Here is a 23,584-nt window from a genome sequence, read left to right as displayed (position 1 = left end):
TATTGCTAATAGCAACTCTAGTGGGCTCAAAATAAAATTATCCTACAACATTATGACCTGCATTTTACCTGCAAGAAACTACAGCATGCTCCAGATCCTGTGAACCAGTGTTGTCTGACCAATGTTACCTTCTACAAAAAATGTGCAATATAAGTTTCCTGTGTTCCCTATGTCTTTCTTTAAGAGCTGATGAAGATAATTTACTTCTACATTATCTCCCCAAAAGCATTCCTTAAAGCACCATTGCCTGCCTCTGGTATTAAACTGTTCAAACTTTCTCTGGAAGTCATCTTCCTTAAACACTTTGTATTGCAAAAGTAACTCCATATTTTATTGATGTATCTTTAAAATTGTAATAATCTACTGCTTAGCGTCTTTATGGGAAAATGTTTAAGTGACCTTATTTTTGTGTGATGATGGTTTATGAAGTTCATAATATGTGCGGCAGGCAGTCCTAGGAAGGTGGAAGGTTGTAGACTTTTGCCTTTGATGGAAGGTGGTGAAACGAGGCAAGTGATACAGCCTAATGTAGCCATGTCGTTTTCCCCGCAGTAGTTCTCTTAGTCCACATGCTTGATGGGATGCCTATTGCAGCTGAAATATGCTTTAATTTTAACTGTGGATGACTTAACTGCTTTGAAGGAAATAACTGGGTTTGATTTACAGTCTCAGCAGATTTATAAGGAGCTTTTGAATGTGCAGTTAAAAAAAAAAGAGTCTGTTATAGCTATGTACCTCTATAAATCTGTCTTTATTGTTCAGCATGTATGCAGGCTACTGGGACCCCACTACAAGTTTATAATCACTGGGCAATGTGTTTGAAACTCAGTAATGCAGAAATTAGAAGCGTTATGGTTTTCGACTATTCTTACTTGTTTCTGACATGAGATTGATGTCAGAAAATTCACTTCTAAAAAATCAAAATACTCAGGTTTAAAAGATAGGGCCATTCATAAGGCCCTTATTTCATTGTTTCACACTTTTTCCTTGCTTGTTTAATCTGTTGGCAACACAGCCAACCCTGTGACTCAAGACCCAGTAACAGAAGATTTCACTCATTTTACTCATTCCAGAAACTTGATGCATTGTGTGGTAGAATCATTCTATAACACGAGTAAAAGAAGAAATATGTTGTTAAAAAATTTAGGACCAGATTTTGCTACCCTGCTTTAAAATTCCTGGCAAAGGCACAGACCCAAGCATGCCTGGGGTCCGCTGTCGTCACATTTCGTCTGAATGTTCTGTAAACAGAGGGATTTGTTAGAAGTGGAAGATGTGATTTTTTGTTGTTATTGTTCTGTAGATCCCTGCGTTCCCAATGGGAGGAAGAAGTTTATTATTAAACCTGCATTTCTCTCTCAGTACCTACTCAATGTTCAGCCTCAGCCAATGTACTATAGCATGTCTGTCTTAATAATACTCTGTTGCCGGACTTCCGTCTGTAGTAACATGCCTCATAGCGGCCTAAGAAACTAAGCCATAAAAAACCTGAAAATGTCGAGCTTCTGTAGAAATAGAAGTGTACAACAGGACTCTTGCAAGGCAAGATGTAGGTAGAACAGGGCCACCGGGTGGGCTAATACTATATTTTGAGCTGAGCGGCAAACTTACATAGCTATCTGCTGTACTGCTTTAGAGGCCCCAAAACTGGCTTGTATGACCGTATCTTATCTCATATATTAATTCATAGATGTGAGGACTGACAGGGATCTTGTAGGCCAGACTGTGTCACGGTCTTCATGGAGTCCTTTGAAAGTTACGGAACTGCTGATTTTAGAAACTCCTAAATTGTGTGAAGTTTCAGGTGTTGGATCTTCTCTTCTTGATAAGTGGGCTCCACCCAGTAGAAGGATAAAAGTCTGATTTTGAACAGAAAGAGGAATGCCCATACAGAATAAGTGCCTAAACGTGTTCTCGTCTGTACCTAGTTGGAAGCTGAACGATTGAATCTCTGAGTGACTGGATAGACTACGTCTCTGAGAGACTAGGTGTCTTCGTGTGCTATCAGAATGCTTTCACTAAGTATTCATAATATTTAGATTAGGCTCATATTTTTGACAACTCTTCAGCTTGGGGAAACTGCTATTGTCTAAATGTTCACATTTATAGTTTTTTAAAGCAGTATCTTCTAATATCCTGTAGGGTTGGAAGAATACAAACTGTATTTTCAACAGTAACCCAATTTATTGAAATTTAAATTACGTTACTCAGCAAACGAGGAAAAGCTTTCTTTTCTTTTGAGGAACTTGAAGTCTGGATGCTTTAAAGTGCTTATTTAAATTTAGTATGTTTTAGGTTTTGCATTATACTCTTTACAAACAGTATCTGAGAAGGCTGATTTAATTCAAAGGAATTAAATATTTGAGGATGAGTCATTTGGAAAAGATAGATGGATATTTTTCATTTGATTTTTCATTTTTAAACATATGCAATAATCACTCAGAACATGGCTATTAAAAGTTTAGACACCAGTGTGTCTAACTTATTGAATGGTGACACTTTTAATAAAAATCATATTTTGTAAATGGCATTGCAGACATAATTACGGGAAATTGCTGTCAGTAGAAGGGGCACAGAAAAATCTATGCCAGCTTAACTTCCCCAAGCACAGTGTCAGTATAAGGTTATCTGGGCTGCTAATTAGGAACATTACTCTCAGAAGAGAGGCACAGCAAAGGCAGTGCTTCTGCAAGATTTCACAGCCTGTCATTTAAGCGTGTTTAGCTACTATTTACCTGGTCTCACCACTACTGGCTATTTTAGAAAAAGAAAGGCTTGCTACTGTTTGTCTTCGTGTTCGAAACTTGTCTTTTTACTCAGGTGCAGGCAAAAAGCCTATCCCCAAGCTGCTTGCTCTTCTTCTTTGGAATAAAATGTGTTGGTTCCTTTGCAAATACGTAATTTTATCTCTTTTTTTTAAAATAGATAGTAAATTAAGCTAAACAGGTCTGTCCATGCCTGGCACTTTTATCATTTACCTATCTTACACAATTCACAAAGCCTCACCTGCTAAAATCTCAGCTTTCAGTCAAAAAATTAAAGCAACTTTCTAGTAGTGGAGAAGTAAAATACATATATGTGGAAAAAATACACCCTGAAGATTGAGAAAACATAGGGAAAGGCAAAATGTCTCAAATACGTTGTCCCATTTTTACTTATTTTTCATGTTATCTCATTTTTCGTGGTTTTGGCTTCCAGATTAATCTTTTTTTTTAACCTTTGTTTCTGTCTCACCGCTTTTGGCTCAGCAGGAAGCAGGAGATGCTTCCTTAGTCAAAATACAGTGAAGCAAACTCTTATTTACTCCAGTCTGGTTTATGAAAGCGAGCCCCAGAGGCAAACAGGTTGTAGAGTAAGCGGGTGTGAACATGCCTAGGAGATCTGCAGATCTGTTGTCCTGGCCTTTGGGGAAAGAGGGACCAGAAGGTGACTCCTCCTGGCACAAGGCACTTGAGCAGTACCACCCTTGCTCTCCTATATTGCATGACCGTTAGGGACTATACTGACATCTTCCATGTGTTAGGATGCTCATTACAGAAATGTTAAGCTCCTGAAAGTTTTATTACAGCGATCCTCTCTTGCTTCTCCGAAGCGTTTATTCCCCTAGCATATGGCCAACCGTCCAAACAACTGTTGCACAATCCTCAGAACTACCCTGCTCGTATAATAGAATAAATTAAACAAGTGACTCTTAGCAGACCTGACTACCTGTGACAATGCTCAGCTGCTCTCCGCAAAGTAGAAAGATTTCCATAAAATAAACATTTGATGTTTCGGTGCAGTAGGAGTAGCAAACACTTCCCTCCCCGCAACTGCGGTTTCGAGGCTGCAATCAAGGGGAGTCAGGGTACCTGCCCACCCATGCTCTGTTATTGAAGATACAACCACCTCTTTTTAAACCACTTCCCCTTCTCTCATCTCCCCCAGGCAAGCCCAGAATACTTTCTGTGTGGAAGTCTGGATGTTATGTTCCTTCAGAAGAGATGTAAATGGCTTATGGAAGAAAAATTAGTACCTTTTTTTTTTTTTAGCTTTTTGGGTAAATCAAAATAATTCTTCCTTTAAGATCAACTTTTGCAAAAGAAAAAAAAAAATTGTGACAAAAATACAGATTACTTTTAAGCATTTTCAAATATATACATTAATTTTGGGAAAATGCAAGCAAGAAATCAATACTGAATTGCTATATATATATATATATTTAAAAAAAAGGTCCAAAACCATGCCCAAAGACAAAGAATGAATCACGGTTCTAGTTTCCCATAGTAACTGTCAATGAAATTGTTGCACCTTGAGTCTTGAGTAGATTTCCAAGTTCCTTTAGGCAGTCCTCATTGCAGTCATGTTCAGAGCAAGGAAAATGTTAAGTATATAAGGTAGTAGAAGTTAAGTTCTTTCCCTTAAAATAGAGAGAGGTTGTCTCTCTCTTTCGTTATTAACCAGAAGCATATGGAGAGTGCACTGAGCATTTTTAATTTAAATTCTATTTCATCCAAAATCATTCCCCAGTCCACTCAGAAGTTTCTAAAAAAGACTCCAACTACTATGAGTTCCAGCGAGTAGTTTGCTTAGATCATTTCTCACATTAAAAACAAAGGATGCTTTTACTGGAGTGTATCAGTGGAGAAAGCTTACTAATTTTTCTGTTTCTAGTCTTCCTTCAACATCTGGAAAAAATGGAATCTGTTAACATAATATTGATTTTAATAGGCAGTACATGTGCTGAATCCTCGATTACAACAGTAGTATAAATACAAGAATATGGCACTGCTTTTCCCTCTCTTCTGTTAACTGAAGTCTTCTTGTGCACGTCTTGATTTGAAATTGAAATAAATGTAGTAATGCATACAGTACAAGATATATGTTTGAAAATTAAAGTGAAAGAAGACAGTCATTCAGTGTGGCTCTGATTTTCATGAACTATATTTTGGCCATAAGACATATATTTCCAGTACCCTTTGAAGATTTAGCCACCCTCATATAAATTGCTATTTTCTCTAAAGGTATAATAATATTTGTGTGTTTAAAAAAATAGACAAAGCCTACTTCTCGCCACACTTTTGCTAGTGCCCGTGGTTTACATAGTGTCATCAACTAGAGTAGAATTTAGACTGTATGATTTCTCAGCTATCCTTTATGAAGTCCTTAAGAGGAAATCCTAGTTTTTATTGAGGATGTATAAAGGAAGGATGGTCACATTGGGCAGAAGTGCTCCAAGGAAACTGTTATTAATATAGGAAAAACCATCAAAAATATATACAAGATTGCTCAGAATAAACATGTTTGTTTTCAAGGGGAGGCATTTATTTTTAGAGACTTCGGAAACTGTGTGAATGAAAGAAAAAAAGATTAATTACTTTAAAGATGTGAGTGGACTAGACATCTGTACATACTGGGTTTTAATATATGAATCCATAAATAGGCATGAAATGAATTCAGTAACTTCTTGAGTACAAGAAGTAACTTCTTGAGTACAAGAAGTTACATATATTTCAAAAGTTCCCAGTGCAACCAAAACCTTATCTCTATGGTATACAGTGCATTCAACTTCTGTGATAGCTGGAGAGCCGTTCAAAGCAGCTTAATGCATAGCTGCTGGCGAAACCATAGAGATTAAAAGTTTGATTCATAAAAACGTTATCTGCTAGCTAAGTGGATTTTTCATATAGAATATAAATTTATGGGGGAGTGGACTTGGACGATTATAAACTTATTCTCTTGTGAGAGACTGGATGTGTCCAATTCACTGCAAAGCACGTGGTACAAAGACGACTGTTAAATGCAAATGCTACTGTCTGTTGAATGTCCAGGTTAATTACTAGATTACAGTGATGTACTGCCCCAGAAGGTCTATTTTTGAGAGAAGTGTTCTTTCCATAGTGGGAGCTCGCTCCTCCATTTCATGCAGTAGACTTCCGAAGAAAAATGTGAATTAATGTGCCTCTTTTTCTGGAAATGATGTGATTAAGTCTTTAAGCATAGCATGCTTTGCAATGAACAGCTTTACAAGGAATGCAGCTGTGATGAGCCAAAGTCTCTCAAATAGCCTGTGCTGCTGGTACCTCCATGCCCTTCCCAAAGACAACCTGCTGGGGAAGGGAAATCGGGTAAATTGGTGTTAAGAGTTGCCAATGCTTTTTGAAGCCTTTGCACAAAGGTTATGGGGTGAAACTGCTCCTGCATGCCTCACTTTTCCTGGATTGCTCAGCAACCTCAGTTCTAACTATTTGATGCAAATGGTTCTCCCTAATATGACCTTCAATTAATTATCCTTGTTTTCCATATAAAAAACCTGTTTAGTGCTATTTCTTGTGGTATGTTAAAGAATAACTAAGGAAAAAATACAGCCAACATTTTATAAATATGAGTATTGTTGTGTTAACAGATCTAATAATCTGTGTGTGACATGCCTTTTGGATATATATTGCATATATGTAAAAATAGGTACTTTTCCCACACGTTAAGAAGAAAACAGTACCCTCCTCCAGTGGGCTGCTGCTTAAGCTTGTTCCTTTTCGTCCACTTCCCAATGTATAGCAATCTTCCAGAGCTCTCATTGCAGGAATTTAATTACTAGTTTTATTTCTACAAATATTTAAAATTGAATCCCTTTTGTAACTTTCACTCTTTACAAATACTGTTTTCAGAATTGCTTCTATTACATGGAAGCCTATGTTCAATTTTCAAAAGTCTCACTGAATCGGTGAGCCATAAACCTTTAATTCCATGAATCCAACTTCTGGAAGTAGCAAGCAGACACATTGAAAATGCTTCAACTATTGCCGATTTCCAGAGGGACAGAGTTTTTCTGATATTTTTAAAAGCATGTCCTCTATTTTGTTTGGACGAGGGAAAAAAATTGCTTTTGCTCCCTATTGTCTAAAATATATCAGTGCTCGCGTATGCCTCATAGTGCACCTGACATTGGCCTCCTCTGGAGGTTGGATACTGGACTAAATGGAGCATTTCTTTATTCTGGCTCAGCATATCTTTGTAATAGGAGCTATCAGAAGGGAAGAGGCATAATATACGCTTTGAATTAAAAGGAAAATGAATAGCAGAAGGGGAGAAATCTGAGATAGAAGAGACAGCAGTGAACTGTGTAATGGGATGGCTGAGATGGAATACAGCTGGAAGCTATTCCTGATATTTTATTGAGTAAATCTTGTTTATGTTACCTGCACTTTGAAGGACAACACATGAGTCTTCACATCTATTTTAAGTATTTAGCAAATGCATGACTCATAAGCCCTCAGTTATTGTCAAAAACTTGATGACTACAATTTCTTTCTGAATAAAGTTTACTTTACATTCTCCAATGCAGCATGTATGTGATGGCAGCAACAGGTTCTTTTTGGAGTGGGGAAAAAAACCCTAAAAATTCAACTTGTGAAGGATGATAGAAATAGAGAAAACTGAAAATAACAACAACAGAAAAAAGCTGCTGTGTGAAATGATATTTTATTACATCTGGCTTCTGTCATCATGAAAGAATTGCAACTTACGTTAGCAGTGTTTTGAAACCATTTTAATATAATGAATATACACTTTTAAAATAAAAAAGTCATTAATATTTAACATTGAAAATATTTAACAGGAAATACTGTTACTGAGTTCTTCATTTAAGAATAACTCATTCAGTCTCACAGGGTGGTATCAATAGAGTACTGTCAACAAGAAGAGGAAGTAAAGAAATCTCAGTTACGTTTTTTGCGCTTCTTTATACTTTTGCTTACTGTAACAGTAAGACTATGTATGGACAGGTAGATGGACTTGTAAGAAAAATGCAGGATTTAGAAGACATTTACAAAAAGTGGTTCCAGGATCCCACAAGAAAAAGAACTGACTGTTTTAAAACACTTGTGTTAGGCAGTTGTGAAGCTACCCTAGTGTCCCGAGAAGGGAAACTCCCGGCATCATTGTTAAGAAACTTCTCTATATAAGTCTTGCGCAGACAGTTACGTTGATGCTACTTATTGTGGCAGTTGAATCAGAAATCTGGCAGCATCCAGATTTCTCAGAACTACAAAAAAAAAAGTAATTGAAATGAAAATGAACGCATGCACACACGTCTGCTATTACATACAGTGGTTTTAGACATGCATATCTACACACAGCTTTTTTGAATTTCTGTGAAGTATTTATTATCTGGTTTTAGTCCCCTTTAAACTTAACTAATAAACTCTTACAAGCTTTATCAGTGTAGCATCCCCACACTGTAACAGACATCCTAGAACACTAACTTCAGAACTCGAGTGGCTTCAGAGGCTGCCTTCCCACTGCAATCTGCTACCCTCAGCGTTTCGGACCCCTGTTTCACAGGTGCACCATCATTCAGTGATGTTGCTTCTGAATATACCATAAAAAAATTCACAATGGCAAAATTTAAAATATTTAAGAAAACTACAAACAAATGTGTATCTTTCATGCCTTTGAAGTTGCAGTCAGACTTTTGTACTTAAAAAAGGAAAAATTCTCTCCAACCAATGTGTACTGAGAATTGGATTCCTTATTATATACCATATAATACATGTAAAAACATCTTGAGCTCTTTAACTGAGTAGAGCATCTGCTTGGTGAAACAGCTAGCAGTGCAGTTATTTGTATTACAATTGCACTTCTGAGCTTTTTTTCCTTTCTTTTTTTTTGGCAGATGTACAGCAAATAGCAATCGACTGGATCACTGGAAATTTTTACTTTGTGGATCACGTCAGTGACAGGATCTTCGTTTGCAACCAGAATGGATCAGTGTGCATTACCCTCATCGAGCTGGATCTTAATAACCCTAAGGCCATAGCTGTTGATCCAACATCAGGGTAAGATTATTTATCTGCATTAGGATTTATTTTATATGAGTATGTGGAAAAGGAACTTTTGAGGGGTTTATATACTGTATCACCTCAGTTGCAGGAATATTGGAAATGGCTTTACCAAGTTTAATTACATAAAAGAGTGGAAGAATTTTTACTCTGCTTTAGAGGGTCAGCTATAATGGTAAAATTACATTGTATTTGCTTTATCTCTTCCCTAGATACATTCAGCGTCACTTTTAAGCCTTGCTTAAAATACGGGGTGCTTAAAGTCTTCTGTTCTATAACAGCCACCAGCTGGGAAAAGTTTTCAAGGGAATGATGAAGTAAAAGCATAACTAAATAGGAATAGGAATAGGATCAAGTTAATTTAAAAACTAAATTTTGGTGAGGGTTTTAGAACAGGGATTTTGTCTTGCTTTTATTAGTCTGTAAGTAGTAGCCTGGTGGAATATGTCCTAAACTGCCATAAGCCCCTGCTCAATAAATACAAAAATATTTACTGTAGAACAGCTTGTCATCCATATGTGGACTTTTGTCACTCTTTATTTAAAGCCTGGTTGAATATTAAGATGCAGTATCACAATGACTTTAATTCTGACAAGAACAGCTTGCATGTAAAGTTTACGAAGAAGTTTTATAATGTAATTCTTGAATATAGCTGTATTTCTATCTGCAGCAGATGGTAAGCTTGGCTTGATCTGACTGCAGAGTTGTTTTAAAAGAAAAATAAAAATTCATGTATAAATTGATTTTCTGCAAGTTCTGATCTGAAAGAACTTGAAGCTTTCAAATTTGCCAACAGCAGCCTTTTTTCTATACGTTTGCTTGTATATCCTTTGTGGGATTTACTAGATGAGTCCAAAGCTTGTCATTAGCTAATCTTATCTGTCAGGGATGTAAGAACTGTATCCAGCCCTTTGATTCTGTGAGGAGGGGTGTAATGGAAAAAGAGACTGTTTTTCCTTCATTTGTTATCTGTTAGCTACAATCCATTCTTATTCAGATAGGTGACTTTTTCAGTGCCATATACGAGAGTAATAGTGTCTATTTTAGTGTAGATGTAAGTGCTGGCTTGTAGGAAAACCAGAAGTCATTATGATATTTCACAGTGTGATTCTTCATATAGCAATACCAATTTATTTCATGATGGGTGGAAAATTTTCTTAGACTACATTTTGCATTTCAGCAGTTATTTCTTTACTGTTTTTATTGGCAGTTTTATTAATTATGTGACATATGTTGTCCTGTTAATTGGATATCTAACATACGTTTTAACTGATAAGCTCCAACTTATATATTGGTTCTGCTTGTTTGTGACTGGGTTTTGGTACAGAATGCAAACAGGTAATCCAAAAGCATTCTGGCTACTTAAAAATGTTTTGTTCCTTTTTTTTTTGGTCTTTCTTGCTTTCTTTTTACTCTTTCACGCTGATAGTAGTTGAGACAAATTTCTGTGTTGAAGTATTAGTATGATATTGCTGTCTAGGTAACTTGATGGTTTTATTTTATTTAAAGAATCACAAAAACATCCATACTAAAAAGATGTTGCAAGTTGAACACTGAGTGAGTGAGTTGCATAAAAGTGTGTGTGCAATAGCTTCTTAAGGTTTGTACGCTGTAAGCATATGATTATAAATCACATTTTTGGGGTTTGTTTTGGTATTTAAATATGAACCCCAGGCTGTTCTGGGAGGTTTTATCTCCTGTAAGAATTACAAATTAAGGTATTAAATGTAATTGCATTGTAAAGTATTTGCTCCTGTAACATGTATTGCTGTCATAGTATGTTCATTGGCACCAGCGTTCTTCTACAAGCTGAAGGTACACTCTCAGAGAGAAAACCATTTCCTACGCTAAGGAATTCAGAGCTTGATCACAAGCCTTTATGTCTGTGATAAACCTCCTGTAGTAGTACAGGGTCAAGCCCTGCTATTCTTACATGTTCACGTCTGTGCTGTTATGCATTTAGTTGTTTCGTGAACCAGAAATCCTGCATTTATCAATAGAAGAACTAAAGCACCAGTGGAAAATTTCTTCATTCCAAATGGTTCCCCTCGTTGCACTCAAGAATGTATTTTGAGTGTGATTAATTTTACATCTCTGTGCCTGTGAGTTTTGTTAGGTGTTTAGTGGTGATGGCTTTATATATAATTCCGTGAGCTTACAATGGAACTTGAGCTACTAAGCTTATTTCATACCATACAATGAATGAAAGAACTTATTTTATTTTTCTAAAACTGAACTTTAAATTGAGAGAAGAAAGATTCTGCTATTCAAAAACCTCTTGAACAAGCATGTTTGTTATGTTTCTAAGCTAAGCTTGTTACTTTGGTTTAGGATTTCAGCATTTTTATCAATCTGAACTGTGTTTCATTTTTTGGTTATTCCAGAATACGCCTAATGGAAGCCCACTTAAAAAATTCAGGGAAAAAATCAAACCCCCTCCCCCCCAAACAACTAATTAATAATTTACCTAGTTAGAGGTTTTGCAGTACTGATACTCATCTGCTACGTCAACTAATTTTCACTTAAGAGTAGCACAGTGTAAGTATCGGACCTGTGTTAGGGAGGCCATTACCAGAGGGAACGGCTGTGTCTCTGCTGATCACTGTGAGTATTTCAGATTCCAGACCTGTCAGTGAAGCATATATTGAAGAACCCGCTAGGACAATGCTAGTAGGAAATAAAGTGGCAATCAGAAACAGAGAGGGAGAATAAATTGTTTTGCAATAATATATTCTCTATCAAATGTCTTTGAAGTAAGATGTTTGGCTCCTTATGTCTGCAGTTCATAGTTTTGATAAATTTTAATATGGGACTTCTTTTCTTCAGTGGTCAAGAGACAGAAGCTGTTACTCCTACTGGTCCTTGAAATTGGTGTAAAATTGATGATGGTGCTGAGGACTGTCACATGAAACAAATGTGCGCTGAGTTAGAATGATTTTATCTCCAGCTAAGGCCTTCAGTGGAGGTCTGCTGTACTCGTGGGGAATGACTTCTTTTTAAAGGATTCCAGCTACTGTGGCAATCAGCTTGCATATTCATGAGACTCTGATCACCGTACATATATGATAGGGAAGGTGATACATTTAAAACTCACAAGAGGATAGATCAGCCTTAGGTTCTTTTCCAGCTCTGCCACCCACCATTTAAATGTCTATAGACAAAGCTTTTTTTTTTTTTATGTCTCAGTATCTCCTTCTATTTAATAGGGAGCATAAAATGCATGTTGTTTAAGTTTTCTGATATTTGGATGCATTCAGGAACATTAGGAATTAATACTGTAGAATGCATTGCTAACTGTGTACATCTACATATTTATACTGTAAATTACCTCCTGTGTTCAAGGTAAATTGTTGCCTTCCACTGCACCACAATGGCAGCGGAGAATGTATAGCAACATTTTACAAAGGAAAAATGCACTGGAGTAGGGACATACTGCACTTCCCTCCCACCATGAGCACTTGCAATATTCAGTCCTGATTGTACTGCTTAGACATCTACCATACACGGAGTAATATAAATATCACTGTCTTAATTTCTCCTCGGACCCATTTTCCGGTTTCTTTGGGAATGCCAGGAAATAGGGAAAAGCAGGAATAGCAGATAGGGCTCAGGGCTACTCCTGGTTCCAGTAATGTGTGACTTGTAATGATGGCTCTGATGCTGTTTGGGATGCCGATCATAATTTTCTACTATATTTCATAGGCTTATGGAAAAAGATGAATTTTGAGGAGAACGTTTGAAATACAGAGGGTATTGATCTAGCACCCACTTACAAAACTGTTCCAAACATAAGGAGATGTGTGGAGAAAGGGTGCGTAGGGTGAGATTACAAAGAGGATGTCCAGAGCAAAGCTGGCGTGTGGGAAGATGCGCAGGGCAGAGTGTAGAGAAGTACTGGGAGTGAGGAAACGGGTTAGACGTCTCCTGCCTGAATCACTATAAAGGCAAGGCATACTGGAGGGGGAGAAGAGGAGGAGGGAGAGAAGAATTGGAGAGGATGCCCAATTACAGGCTGAAGTCATTGAAACTTGTAACTACCATTTAAAAGTTGTATTAGTAACAATAGGGAGAAAAGACTTACTGCTAAAGAGATTTGTAAAAGGAGCAAGCTCACGCTTTAATACTGCAACAGTGTGTGTCATGTAAATATTTTAATAAATCTTTTAATCGGCTTTTCCTTCTGCTATGTTGTGGAAATAAAAAAACCCACAAGCTCTGCTTATTTCTTTCACACAACATTTGTAAATGCATACAGGAAGAGATTGTGATATGATGATGTTAGAAGAACAACATCTATTAATGCGTTATGGTGTTATGTACCATTTCTCCGTAATAACATTACCAAGACATAAGTCAGGAAAAAAAAACAACAGCAACTGCACAACAGCAAAAAAAACATTGTTCTGTTGCATTTTAAGTCTGTAATAGGAATCAGTTGATACATTTCTGATCTACAAAGGTGAACAAGGGAAACAAGGGAAGATTAATAGCTTAAGTTTTCCCCTTCCTCATCTCAGAAATTTGTTCTGAGGAAAAAATATAAAAATATTATTCCATTAACTTCCTCTTCAATCCTAAGGATTCTAAGCACAGATTTTTCTGTGGCTAAAATCAAAGCCGCGGTATGAAAATAATAATAATAATAATAATAATAATAATAATAATAATAATAATAATAATAATAATAATAATAATAATAATAAAACCATAATTATATTGTTGAAACACAGTAGGGAAATTTGCCTCAGTCTAAAATTTCAGAAAATAGGAGAAAGCAAGGGGTAAGATAACATTTTAAAATGCAGCCTTCTGTATAAGGAGAGAGTCAAGCAGCATCTTTAAAATACCATATTTGAGAGAAGATCTAGAAAAATCATCAGAAACAGTTGTTTCTGCCTTTTAAAGTTTTTCTTTTTACTTGTAAATTTTTTCTACTTCTGAAATAATACTGGTAGGTGTAAGAGGGAGAAGTTGGAGGTTGGTCATATGTGAACCCTATTATCATCCAAAGTGATTAGCTGCTGTTGCGTATATTCTTACTCAAGCTGTGTATGATTATCCTTCTGGGATGTTTGCATTTGTCAGAAAGACTGAAATGTTATGTAAGGTCCACTGAGCAGTTCACACTAAAAAGACAAGGGAATGGGAAAGGTTTTACACAACATTGAACCAAAAGTTTCCCTTGCTAGAGTGCTATGTACAGGAGATAGTGCCTGGGGTATGGAAAAGCCATGCCAGAGGATGGAAAACAACCCTTAAGAGGTCAAAGAGATTTTCTTTTCTTTTTCTTTTTTTTTTCCCCATGAAGATATAAATAGAATGAGTTTTGGGCTGGCAATTTGTTGTGGTTTAACTCCAACTGGCAACTAAGCCCCACACAGCTGCTCACTCACTCCCCCCTGGTGGGATGGGGGAGAGAATCAGAAGAGTAAAAGTGAGAAAACTCGTGGGTTGAGATAAAGACAGTTTAACAGGTAAAGCAAAAGCCACACACACAAGCAAAGCAAAACAAGGAATTCACTCACTCCTTCCCATCAGCAGGCAGGTGTTCAGCCATCTCCAGGAAAGCAGGGCTCCATCACGTGTAACGGTGACTTGGGAAGACAAACGCCATCACTCCAAACGTCCCCCCCCTTCCTCCTTCTTCCCCCAGCTTTACATGCTGAGCATGACGTCATATGGTGTGGGATATCCCTTGGGTCAGTTGGGGTCAGCTGTCCCGGCTGTGTCCCCTCCCAACTTCTTATGCCCCCCCAGCCTTCTCGCTGGTGGGGTGGGGTGAGAAGCAGAAAAGGCCTTGACTGTGTGTCAGCACTGCTCAGCAATAATGAAAACATCCCTGTGTTATCAACACTGTTTCCAGCACAAATCCCAAACACAGCCCCGTACTAGCTACTGGGAAGAAAATTAACTCTAGCCCAGCCCAAACCAGCACACAATTCAACCTGTTTGGCAGCATGGGAAGACTTGTAAGCCAGTAAGAGCTATCCTACTTGGTGGGACCTTAGAAAAAAACTAGGAGAACCTTTTACGTGGGTAAAGTCTTTGAAGGAGCATCTGACTAGACAGAGCCTGAGGCCAACCCTGAAATCCTGTATTACAAAGCCTGCAATAGCCAGAAAAGAGCAAGGAGGTGGAGAGAGACCTTTCCGAATCAACTTTACTGAAAGTAATTTCATTTTTTCTTCTTTTCTGTACCTATATCTTTCAAAAAAAACAGATCATAAATGCACTATCTTTTAGACATGATTAATAGAGTTTGCATTTACCTTTTATTTGTCTTGAGTTAAGCATAATAGAAAGTAAATGGATGGGTAACAAAACACACCTACAGAGTAAAGCGGGGTCCTGGGCTGCACCAGGAGGCACTTCAGCTTCACCACAGATCCCCTCCCCATTCAAAGGGTGAGAGAGCGGGTGCCGCTCTGGGACCTGGCAAGGAGGAAAGCCGGCACCCGGGGTGCTGGGTGGCACTGCCGGCACTTTGGCGTGTAGCAACACACTGGGCTGTGCACTGCAAGATTTTGGACCTTAGTGAGAGTATTAAAAGTATCTTTATTTTAATCCCCTACTTTTTTCTTTTTTCTCTCTCTCTTTTTTTTTTTTTAATTAGAAATTATTTGATTTGAATCATTTCTCCTGTTTAGCCTGTCCGGGCTGAGGAGGGGCATGGCCTTTTGCTTCTTGCCTGTTCTTAGACAGTAGCTGGAGATGACGTGATGCCCGAGGAGTTGCTCGGGTAGGCAGAGAGAAAGCAAAACGTCTTCAGCCTGACCTGGCAGAATGCCCTGACAGTGCAATGAACGTCAATTGGATTTTGAGTGATTTCTCAGATAAGGAAAAGAGAGAGAAAGTAGAGGAATTTGTTATTGATGAGGAGATCAGTTTCTTACAGGGGAGGAAGAGAGTAGAAATTCAAAAAGCAGGGGAGGTCAAACCAGTATATATTTTTCTTTATTTGCTCCTTGTTATTTAGACAGGAGAGTCTTTCAGGATAAAAATAAAACATCTACACTTATTGTCTGCTGCCTTTTTTATTCTCTTTTTACTCTCATCTCTGAGCTTTTATAGCAGTCACAAGGCTTGGGAGAGATCTCTGAGTCTTAAACCTTTTTTTTTCCCTCTCAGATTAGTCACCATTTTCTGCTGATCAAAGAGGAGTGTTATAATCATTAAAGCTCACTTTTAAACAGCTAAATCATTAGTATTTTAATAACATGCCATTATTAAAAGAGCTCGGTTCCTTTTCTTGTCACAAAGCAGTTTCAAAGTGCTGTAAGATACATATAAGACACACTAACTTCTAGATAGTTTTAAAGGTGACCTGAAAAGAATCTTCATTAAAAAAACCACAAAAAAAAAACCCAAAATTTTGCAATAACTAACCATAATATGCAAGTTTTCATTAGAATTCAGATTTTGTTGCTCATCTTCCCCTTCCACAACCTTTTTCAGGCTGTGAACAGTTGGAAACAGTATGATAGTGGAGCCAAAACAACTGAGAGGAGAAAAGATACTTAATGAGACAAAAAAAAATCGTTTAAAATTATGTTTACCTTTATTGTCATCTATTTGGCTCCAATGCTTGTTAAACATTTAGGAAAAAAGATTTTTTTGGTCTGATCTCAGGTTTTCAGGAAGCAGCTTCCAGTTCTGTGCTATTCCATCCTTTAATTTTAATTGTTGCTAACTAACCTGAGGCGTAAAACTCTGTCACCTTTACATTTCCCCCTGGACCTAATCACCTTTGAAACTTTGTTTTTTGTGCAGCAGTACAGATCTGCTCACTAGGGAACCTTGCTGCTGCTGCTGCTGCTGCTCTTAATAACAAAAAGGGTAACAAACTAGGGGTAACTTCATCTGCTCTCTTTCCCAAAATTACATGGTATGAGTTTGCATGCATGTTCACACAGAAAATAGAAGAAATGATGTTTTTTCTTCAATAAACTAAAAAAAAAAAATTGGATTTATGAACGTAGAAAGATACAAGCTTGTATGAAAAAATCAGCTAATACAGCTGAAAAGTATTCACAGTCACTGACAAACCTGAAGGAATCAAAATATCAAGCACATTACATAACTGCATTAAAAGGGAACGCATTAACAACACCAGGTTATAGATTTGGATCAAAGTGACTACGATAATCAAGACAATAAAAATAGAATAAGCTTGAACAGGTTTGGTACGTGCATGTTTTCAAGTAATTATGTGAGTGCATTTGCTATTGTGCATACCTTTTTATTAATCAAATATTACTGAAATTAATAATTGATGACTACAATTAATATCCAATCTTCTGTACATACTTGAAGATGTACTGTACTCGGTACCCAAAACAAGTTGCATTCAAAGGAAAAACAGGTACTAATAGCAATGGTAATCTGTGAGCGATAAAGAATATATTTTTCCAGTGATCATAAAACTTTGTGAAAGAGTAGGCAAAGTGAACACTGGCAGTGTTATTAGAATAGCTTGCTGATGTTCTGAGCGATGGTATTATTTAATAATCAGTACTACTGTCTGCAGAATAAAAAGTTTACTAGTGTAATGCTGATGAAGCATCCATTGCAGCATGAACGTAAGTAAGCTTTTTTCTTATGCAGAATGTGCCCGGTAATGGATTTCATAGCTGTGTCGCTACTAGTAGGAACAATATTTGAGTAGTGTCGATAATTACGGAAAAAATTCAGTGGGGATACAAAAACATCGATGAAATAACAAAATAGCTGTAGTTTGTAGAAAATTGCAAAACAAAATAGCTTGTAAGTCAGTAAAACTTCTTTCACTTATCAAAAGTTGCCTTTCAGCTAGTTGGTCCAGAGGACCTTGAATGCAGCATGACACCTCCCTCACTTGGGTCAGGTTCTCCTGAACCCACCTGAAGAACTCAGACGTCATCTGACTACAGCATCTTCATTACCCAAACCTGCTTTTTTATGGGGTGTCCCTGGTGCTTTTGGTTACTAACCATTTGAACCGTCTCAACAAACCAATCTGAACACATGAACAGCAACGACACTAATAAAACTCCGTGAGTTTGATTCCTTGGGGCAATTCACGGCTGGTGCAACACGTGCCCTCTCACTTCTGTTTTAAACTGTCTCTGTGTAATTAGTGTAGTTACTCTTATGCCTGTCCTCAGCTCCCTGTCCTTCAGTCCTTAGCCAATTAAGCTTCTGATCAAAACGCTCATCTTTTACTGAAATTACTATGAATCTATGAATTAGAATTTGTTATTTGTGAAGGAGATGGAAAATGGCATGTTATTCTGCCTAGTATGGAAATCTTGAAGTACCTTTTTTTTTTTTTTTTAAATAACTGAAATGTCCAGGCAAAAGCTAACTGATTTAAATCACCCTATCAATGATTTTCTTCAAGATGAAAGCAATTAAGCTAGAGAGAATTGAGGCCACTTTGTTTCTGAATGAGAATATAAATGGGAGTTTAAGGCTCTATAATGCATGTACATTATGTTCATGTCTATCTGAATTCTCCTTTTATTTTTTTTTATTACCTGATTGTCTTATTATCTAACCAGCTTCTCTAAGGTCATTTATGTTGAAGACAGGTTCTGATATGAGTTAGAGCACTGCATGAGTGGAAGCACAGAAAAATATCTTAAAAAATAACTGTTTAGGACCCATCTTTTTTTAAGTTGTACTTGCCTTATCATGGACTTAGAGAGCATGTGTGTATATGTGTATTATATATTGAGAGAGAGAGAGACTTTAAAGTTTTTTTCTATAAAATGAACAAAATTAAATTAATCCAAAGAGTTCATATGTTTAACACAGTTACTATACTATGTTATAAAGTTCCCCAAATCTTTTTTTCGAGTGATGACCACACATTTCTTGTGTTGTTTTTACACCAGTCTTTGAACTGTAGCAGTACAAAATTGTGTAAACCACAGGTTTTCCAATAAGCTCTTGTCATGCCATTCATTTCCTTCCTCACTGACAATAAATCGCCACCTGTATATATGCAAGATTTGAAGTATAAAAACATTGGCATTAGTCTTCTTCTGGATTAACCAGAAGCACCAAAAATTGCAAAAATGATGAAACCCACTCAGTTAATTCATCAGCAATGCAATGATATCATCCTGATAGAAACTGCTGCTCCCTTGGGGCTGCTTACATGGATAGTTAGTTTTTCGTATTGTTTTTCCCGATTTTGTTTTCCTGAGGTTTCTCGTACGTCAGTGCCCTCATTGTTATGCTCAGCAGTGTGAACGTGCCTTGCTGGAGCTCAGCTGAAATGTGACCCCTTTTGGTGGAAGATACAGAAAAGTCAGAGGAAATCTGGAGATAATAGTAAGAAATAAAAGATGTAAAAAACCATGGCCTGTGCAAAACTTGCAGGAACTGTGGTAGTCTAATCTGGAAAAGAGAAGGTTGAGAAAATCCATAACTATTTGCTATAAAAGACTGGTTAAATAGAAAGCTTGTTTATTATTCTCCTTGTTAAACAAAGGACAGGAAAAAAAATCATTTTAATTAGCAGAGACTTCGATAGATAAAAGAAAAATTTAGAAGGCTGAGGAGATGTTAGCATATGATTCATGTAAAAATTGTAATCTGCATCATTAGGGACCCTTAGGACTATGTCTGTCTGGCAGGCATATTCTAGCTTGATGTTACCCTTCCTCAGTACGGGAGGCTGTAAGTGTCTATAAGCTCATAATGTCAAAGAATGGGATACTAGAAGAATAAATGTGAATAAATGTATTTACTAACATTTCAGTGTTGCTATTTAAAAAGTGTAGGTGAAACATTACCAAAGTAACGATTTGTCTTGCTTCCCCACTTGAAGGGGTTGGAGAGATTTTAAGCATAAAGGGTCAAAAATTAAATTTTAGGTTTTTTTTTTTCTCCTTTTCTTTTAGAGGTGGTAGGATTTACTGCAAATGAAACTGAAAAATGGGTGTAAAAGGATTCTGATACCAAAATTAAAAATGTACAATGGAACATCTGTAAAAGTTCCTGTCCATGAGCAGCATCCTTGCCTTTTAAAAATTGCCTTGATTTTAACAGAGACTGCAATTGAATTCTAAGTTTAAAAGTCATCTGGAGTACTGCATCCAGCTCTGGAGCCCTCAGCACAAGAAAGACACGGACCTGTTGGAGCGGGTCCAGAGGAGGGCCACGAAAATGGTCAGGGGGATGGAACACCTCTGCTATGAAGAAAGGCTGAGAGAGTTGGGGTTGTTCAGCCTGGAGAAGAGAAGGCTCCGGGGAGACCTTCTTGCAGCCTATCAGTACTTCAAGGGGGCCTATAAGAAAGATGGGGACAGACTTTTGAGCAGGGCCTGTTGCGACAGGCCAAGGGGGGATGGCTTGAAACTAAAGGGGGGTAGATTTAGACTAGACAGAAGGAAGAAATTTTTTACGCTGAGGGTGGTGAAGCACTGGCGCAGGTTGCCCAGAGAGGTGGTGGATGCCCCATCCCTGGCAACATTCCAGGTCAGGCTGGACGGGGCTGTGAGCAACCTGATCTAGTTGAAGATGTCCCTGCCCAGGGCAGGGGGGTTGGACTAGATGACCTTTAGAGGTCCCTTCCAACCCAAACTATTCTATGATTCTGTGATTCTATATTTAGTTTTGCATCCATAAAGCAGTATGAGCAGCTTTCTCCTATTGTGGTTCAGAAGGCTAATTATTGCGTTGGGTAGAAGGGTATGGATATTGTGGGTGATGAGCAGCTTTTCTTTAAAGTTGAGTCCTTCCAAGTTACTGACAAATTTTCTCTTTCTCCTGTTTGATTACATAGTTGTTAAATAAGTTGCTTAAAGGGCCTTCACCTATCGTAATACACAATTATGTCAACCTTGCATTGGAAGGAGAATCAATTACTGCTTTACCATACTGAAAAATATAGCAAAATAAGTGAAAGCGGGGGAGCACTTGCCTTCTTTATTTTTCAAAATGAACGTGCTCTAGTGCTAGAAGCTTTTTTTTGGCTTTAAATTGCTCATTACCAGGTACCTTGAGCTAGTTAATTAATTTTTCAGAGATATGATAACACATGCGCGCGCGCACACACACACATATGCACACACAAAAAATTTGGTCCAAGTTTACAGTTGGCCTCAGGCTTAGTGTTTCTAAGCTACAGAATTTATGAGTTTGGACAGTGTCCAGTCTGGCACTTGAAAGCATGTTTACCTTGAATCAATTGGTAATTAGCTCACTAAAGATGCAAACTTTTAGCATAGACAAGCCTAGAAGAAGGCCATGAAGAAAAAAGTGGTCTCATTGACTCTGCTTCAGCTTGATTTAGATCATCTTTATTCATTAGGATTTGACAGCAAATCTACAAACCCCAAAACCAAAATACTGAGGGATTTAAATTTAACAGATTTTAATGAGAACATTATATTAATAGTAGGATATTTGAAACTCATTGCCTTTTCTACCTGCTGAAAAATAACCACTTATAATCTTACAGTTTTGTAAGTTTTACAAATGTACACTTTCACTTATAGACTTCTTCAGACGCAAAAATTGTACAGCACCACCTCTTGGCTGGTCTTATCCAGCAGAATGATAATATATGGTACTTTCTGCTGGCACGGCTCATTTGTCTGAGCGTAAGGAGAGGAGAATAAGCAAACTGCTTTTCCAACAGGGATTACACTGAATTCAACAGAAAACCAGACCTCTAACCAAAATATTTAAATTGGAACAGAAATTGGTTGACTACACCAAGCCAAGCTCTTGTTTGTATTCCTGAGTGTTTGACATGGTTTACTGATGTGAAAGTGTTACAACTTCTGAAAGTTCAAGGATTTTTTTGTTTGGTTGGTTTTTTATGTATTAGGCCCCCTGTTAAAGTACTGTTTTGTTATTTGTCATGTAGACAGTTTTCTGAACATAGTAATATTTTAGTATATCATAATACTTCACTATATGCAGCTCACATTTCAAAAATTTATATATATTCTAACATTTTCAAAAGTGAAATCTCAATATTGGCACTTGAACGCATATTTAAACATTCAGTATACTGGCAGCTTTATTTTGAAAGGTTTGAATGCCTACAGGTCATACCCAATTCAGTTAACAGCTGAGACTGTTCAGAATTGTGTAAGTAAGTTAGGCTGCTTATATAGTATGTGTGTGTCTGTGTATGATGTGCACGTAAAATACACATGCACAGATATTCACTTCTCTTACCACAGCTGGCTTGCACATTACAGACCACAGTAACGCTCAGGTGTAATGAAGCTTTCCTCATTTGTTATCTCCATTTGGTAGGAAGGACATGAATGCGGTAGGGATAGTATGAAGAGTTCTTTCTTGGGAAAGAAAACTGAATTCTAATTAGGATTTTGTCCAAGATTTTAGGAGAGGATTCATGTCTGTTGCTGGTGAATTATTTTCACCAGATGTTCTACAAAACACTACTGCTTATGTATTTTATATTATTTGAATAGCCGACATGAGCCACCTGTGTCCTTGGTATGCAGAAGTTTTGACTGTGTTCAACTCTCTGCGATTTGGAATAAGGTTTTGAAAATATAATGTCTCAGTGTCAAAGGCAAAATCAGGCTGTGCAATATCAGGCTTAACATATTTTAAGTTGAGCAGTCATAATTAGTGGGTAGCTTTGAAATTCTGGGTTTAAGTTCAATGGGAGATTACTTCATTTAAGCTTGGGAGGATTTTGTGAAGAAGAATTCATTAATATATGGGAAGCAGCAGGAGACAGTGGTGCGAACGCTGATAAAGTGCCTGTTCAGAAATGAACAGCTTTGTATTCAGAGCAGGATTTGAACAAAAGGCATTTCTGTCATAGGGCACGAGGCTGTACATAATGTAAGAAAGCAATAGTCACTCTTCAGGGCATGAGGCAGGGTGTTTTGAAATAATAATAAGCACGGATATAATCAAAGAATTTCCATTGATTGAAATTATCCCATGGTCATACCATGGGATAATTTAAGACAACACAGGAATTGTAATACTTGCTAACATTTGAGTGCTTGAATTTGCGCTTTTAACATTTTTGATGCAAGTTTGTATTTTGTTCCTACTTATCTCACAGTGTAGAGATAAGTTACATAAACCCACAGCGGCTCTACCTTTTCCTGTTTATATGGAAAAAGACTAGAGATTAGAGTTAGAGGGGTCACCTATTTCATCACCTTGTTTGAAGGCAGAACAAACTAGCCTGCAACATTCCTCAAGGAGGTTTGTCTAACAGTTTCATAATAGTCAGAGAAGAGATTCCATGAATCTATACGTTCCTTGCCTCTTACAACTTAAGGTTATTGCCTTTAATTATGCTGCGAGGTGACATGAAGAACAGTTTATTTCCCTCCTCTCATAGTGACTTTTTAGATACTTCAGCACAACTAACAGACCTTCTTTTAATCTAGACTAAGAAAACTCACTTCTTGCAATATTTTTCCATATATTCCCCACCACCAGCACCTCCTTCATCCAAACTTCTGATTATTTAGTGGCTGCGCTTTGTATAGTCTCCGTTTGGTCTCCGTTTTCCCAGGAAGCTAAGGGAAGTAGGAAAGTTTGTTTCCTATTGTAAACACTTCTGTATAATACTTGCTGTTTTTCTGGAGATCTCCCTTAGCACTGTGATACGGCTGACTTGGGGCTAGATTCTGGGTTAGGTGTTACCTTGGTAAAAATGATTGAGTCATTCTGATTTCCCTCTTCCAGTTACATTTTTCTGCTCTTACTTGTTCTTTCCGCACTCTTCCAGCTGTCACTCCCTCAACTGAGGGAAGTCAACAGAGGAC

At 37.4% G+C, this 23,584-nt stretch overlaps 1 protein-coding gene across 3 annotated transcripts in view; it reads left to right on the top strand.

Annotated features, from left to right (window-relative positions):
• The window catches only part of LRP1B (LDL receptor related protein 1B), a 780,133-nt gene that overhangs the window by 415,675 nt on the left and 340,874 nt on the right, over positions 1–23,584 (top strand). For all 3 annotated transcript variants that reach the window (XM_076343117.1, XM_076343116.1, XM_076343115.1), the window contains one exon: positions 8,654–8,816. In XM_076343117.1, coding sequence (XP_076199232.1) covers positions 8,654–8,816 — 163 coding nt within the window. The remainder of the gene's footprint in view (positions 1–8,653; positions 8,817–23,584) is intronic.

The sequence above is a fragment of the Aptenodytes patagonicus genome, chromosome 6 (assembly GCF_965638725.1).
Source record: "Aptenodytes patagonicus chromosome 6, bAptPat1.pri.cur, whole genome shotgun sequence".
In the NCBI taxonomy this organism is placed as follows: domain Eukaryota; kingdom Metazoa; phylum Chordata; class Aves; order Sphenisciformes; family Spheniscidae; genus Aptenodytes; species Aptenodytes patagonicus.
This window is presented reverse-complemented; position numbering and strand designations above follow the sequence as displayed.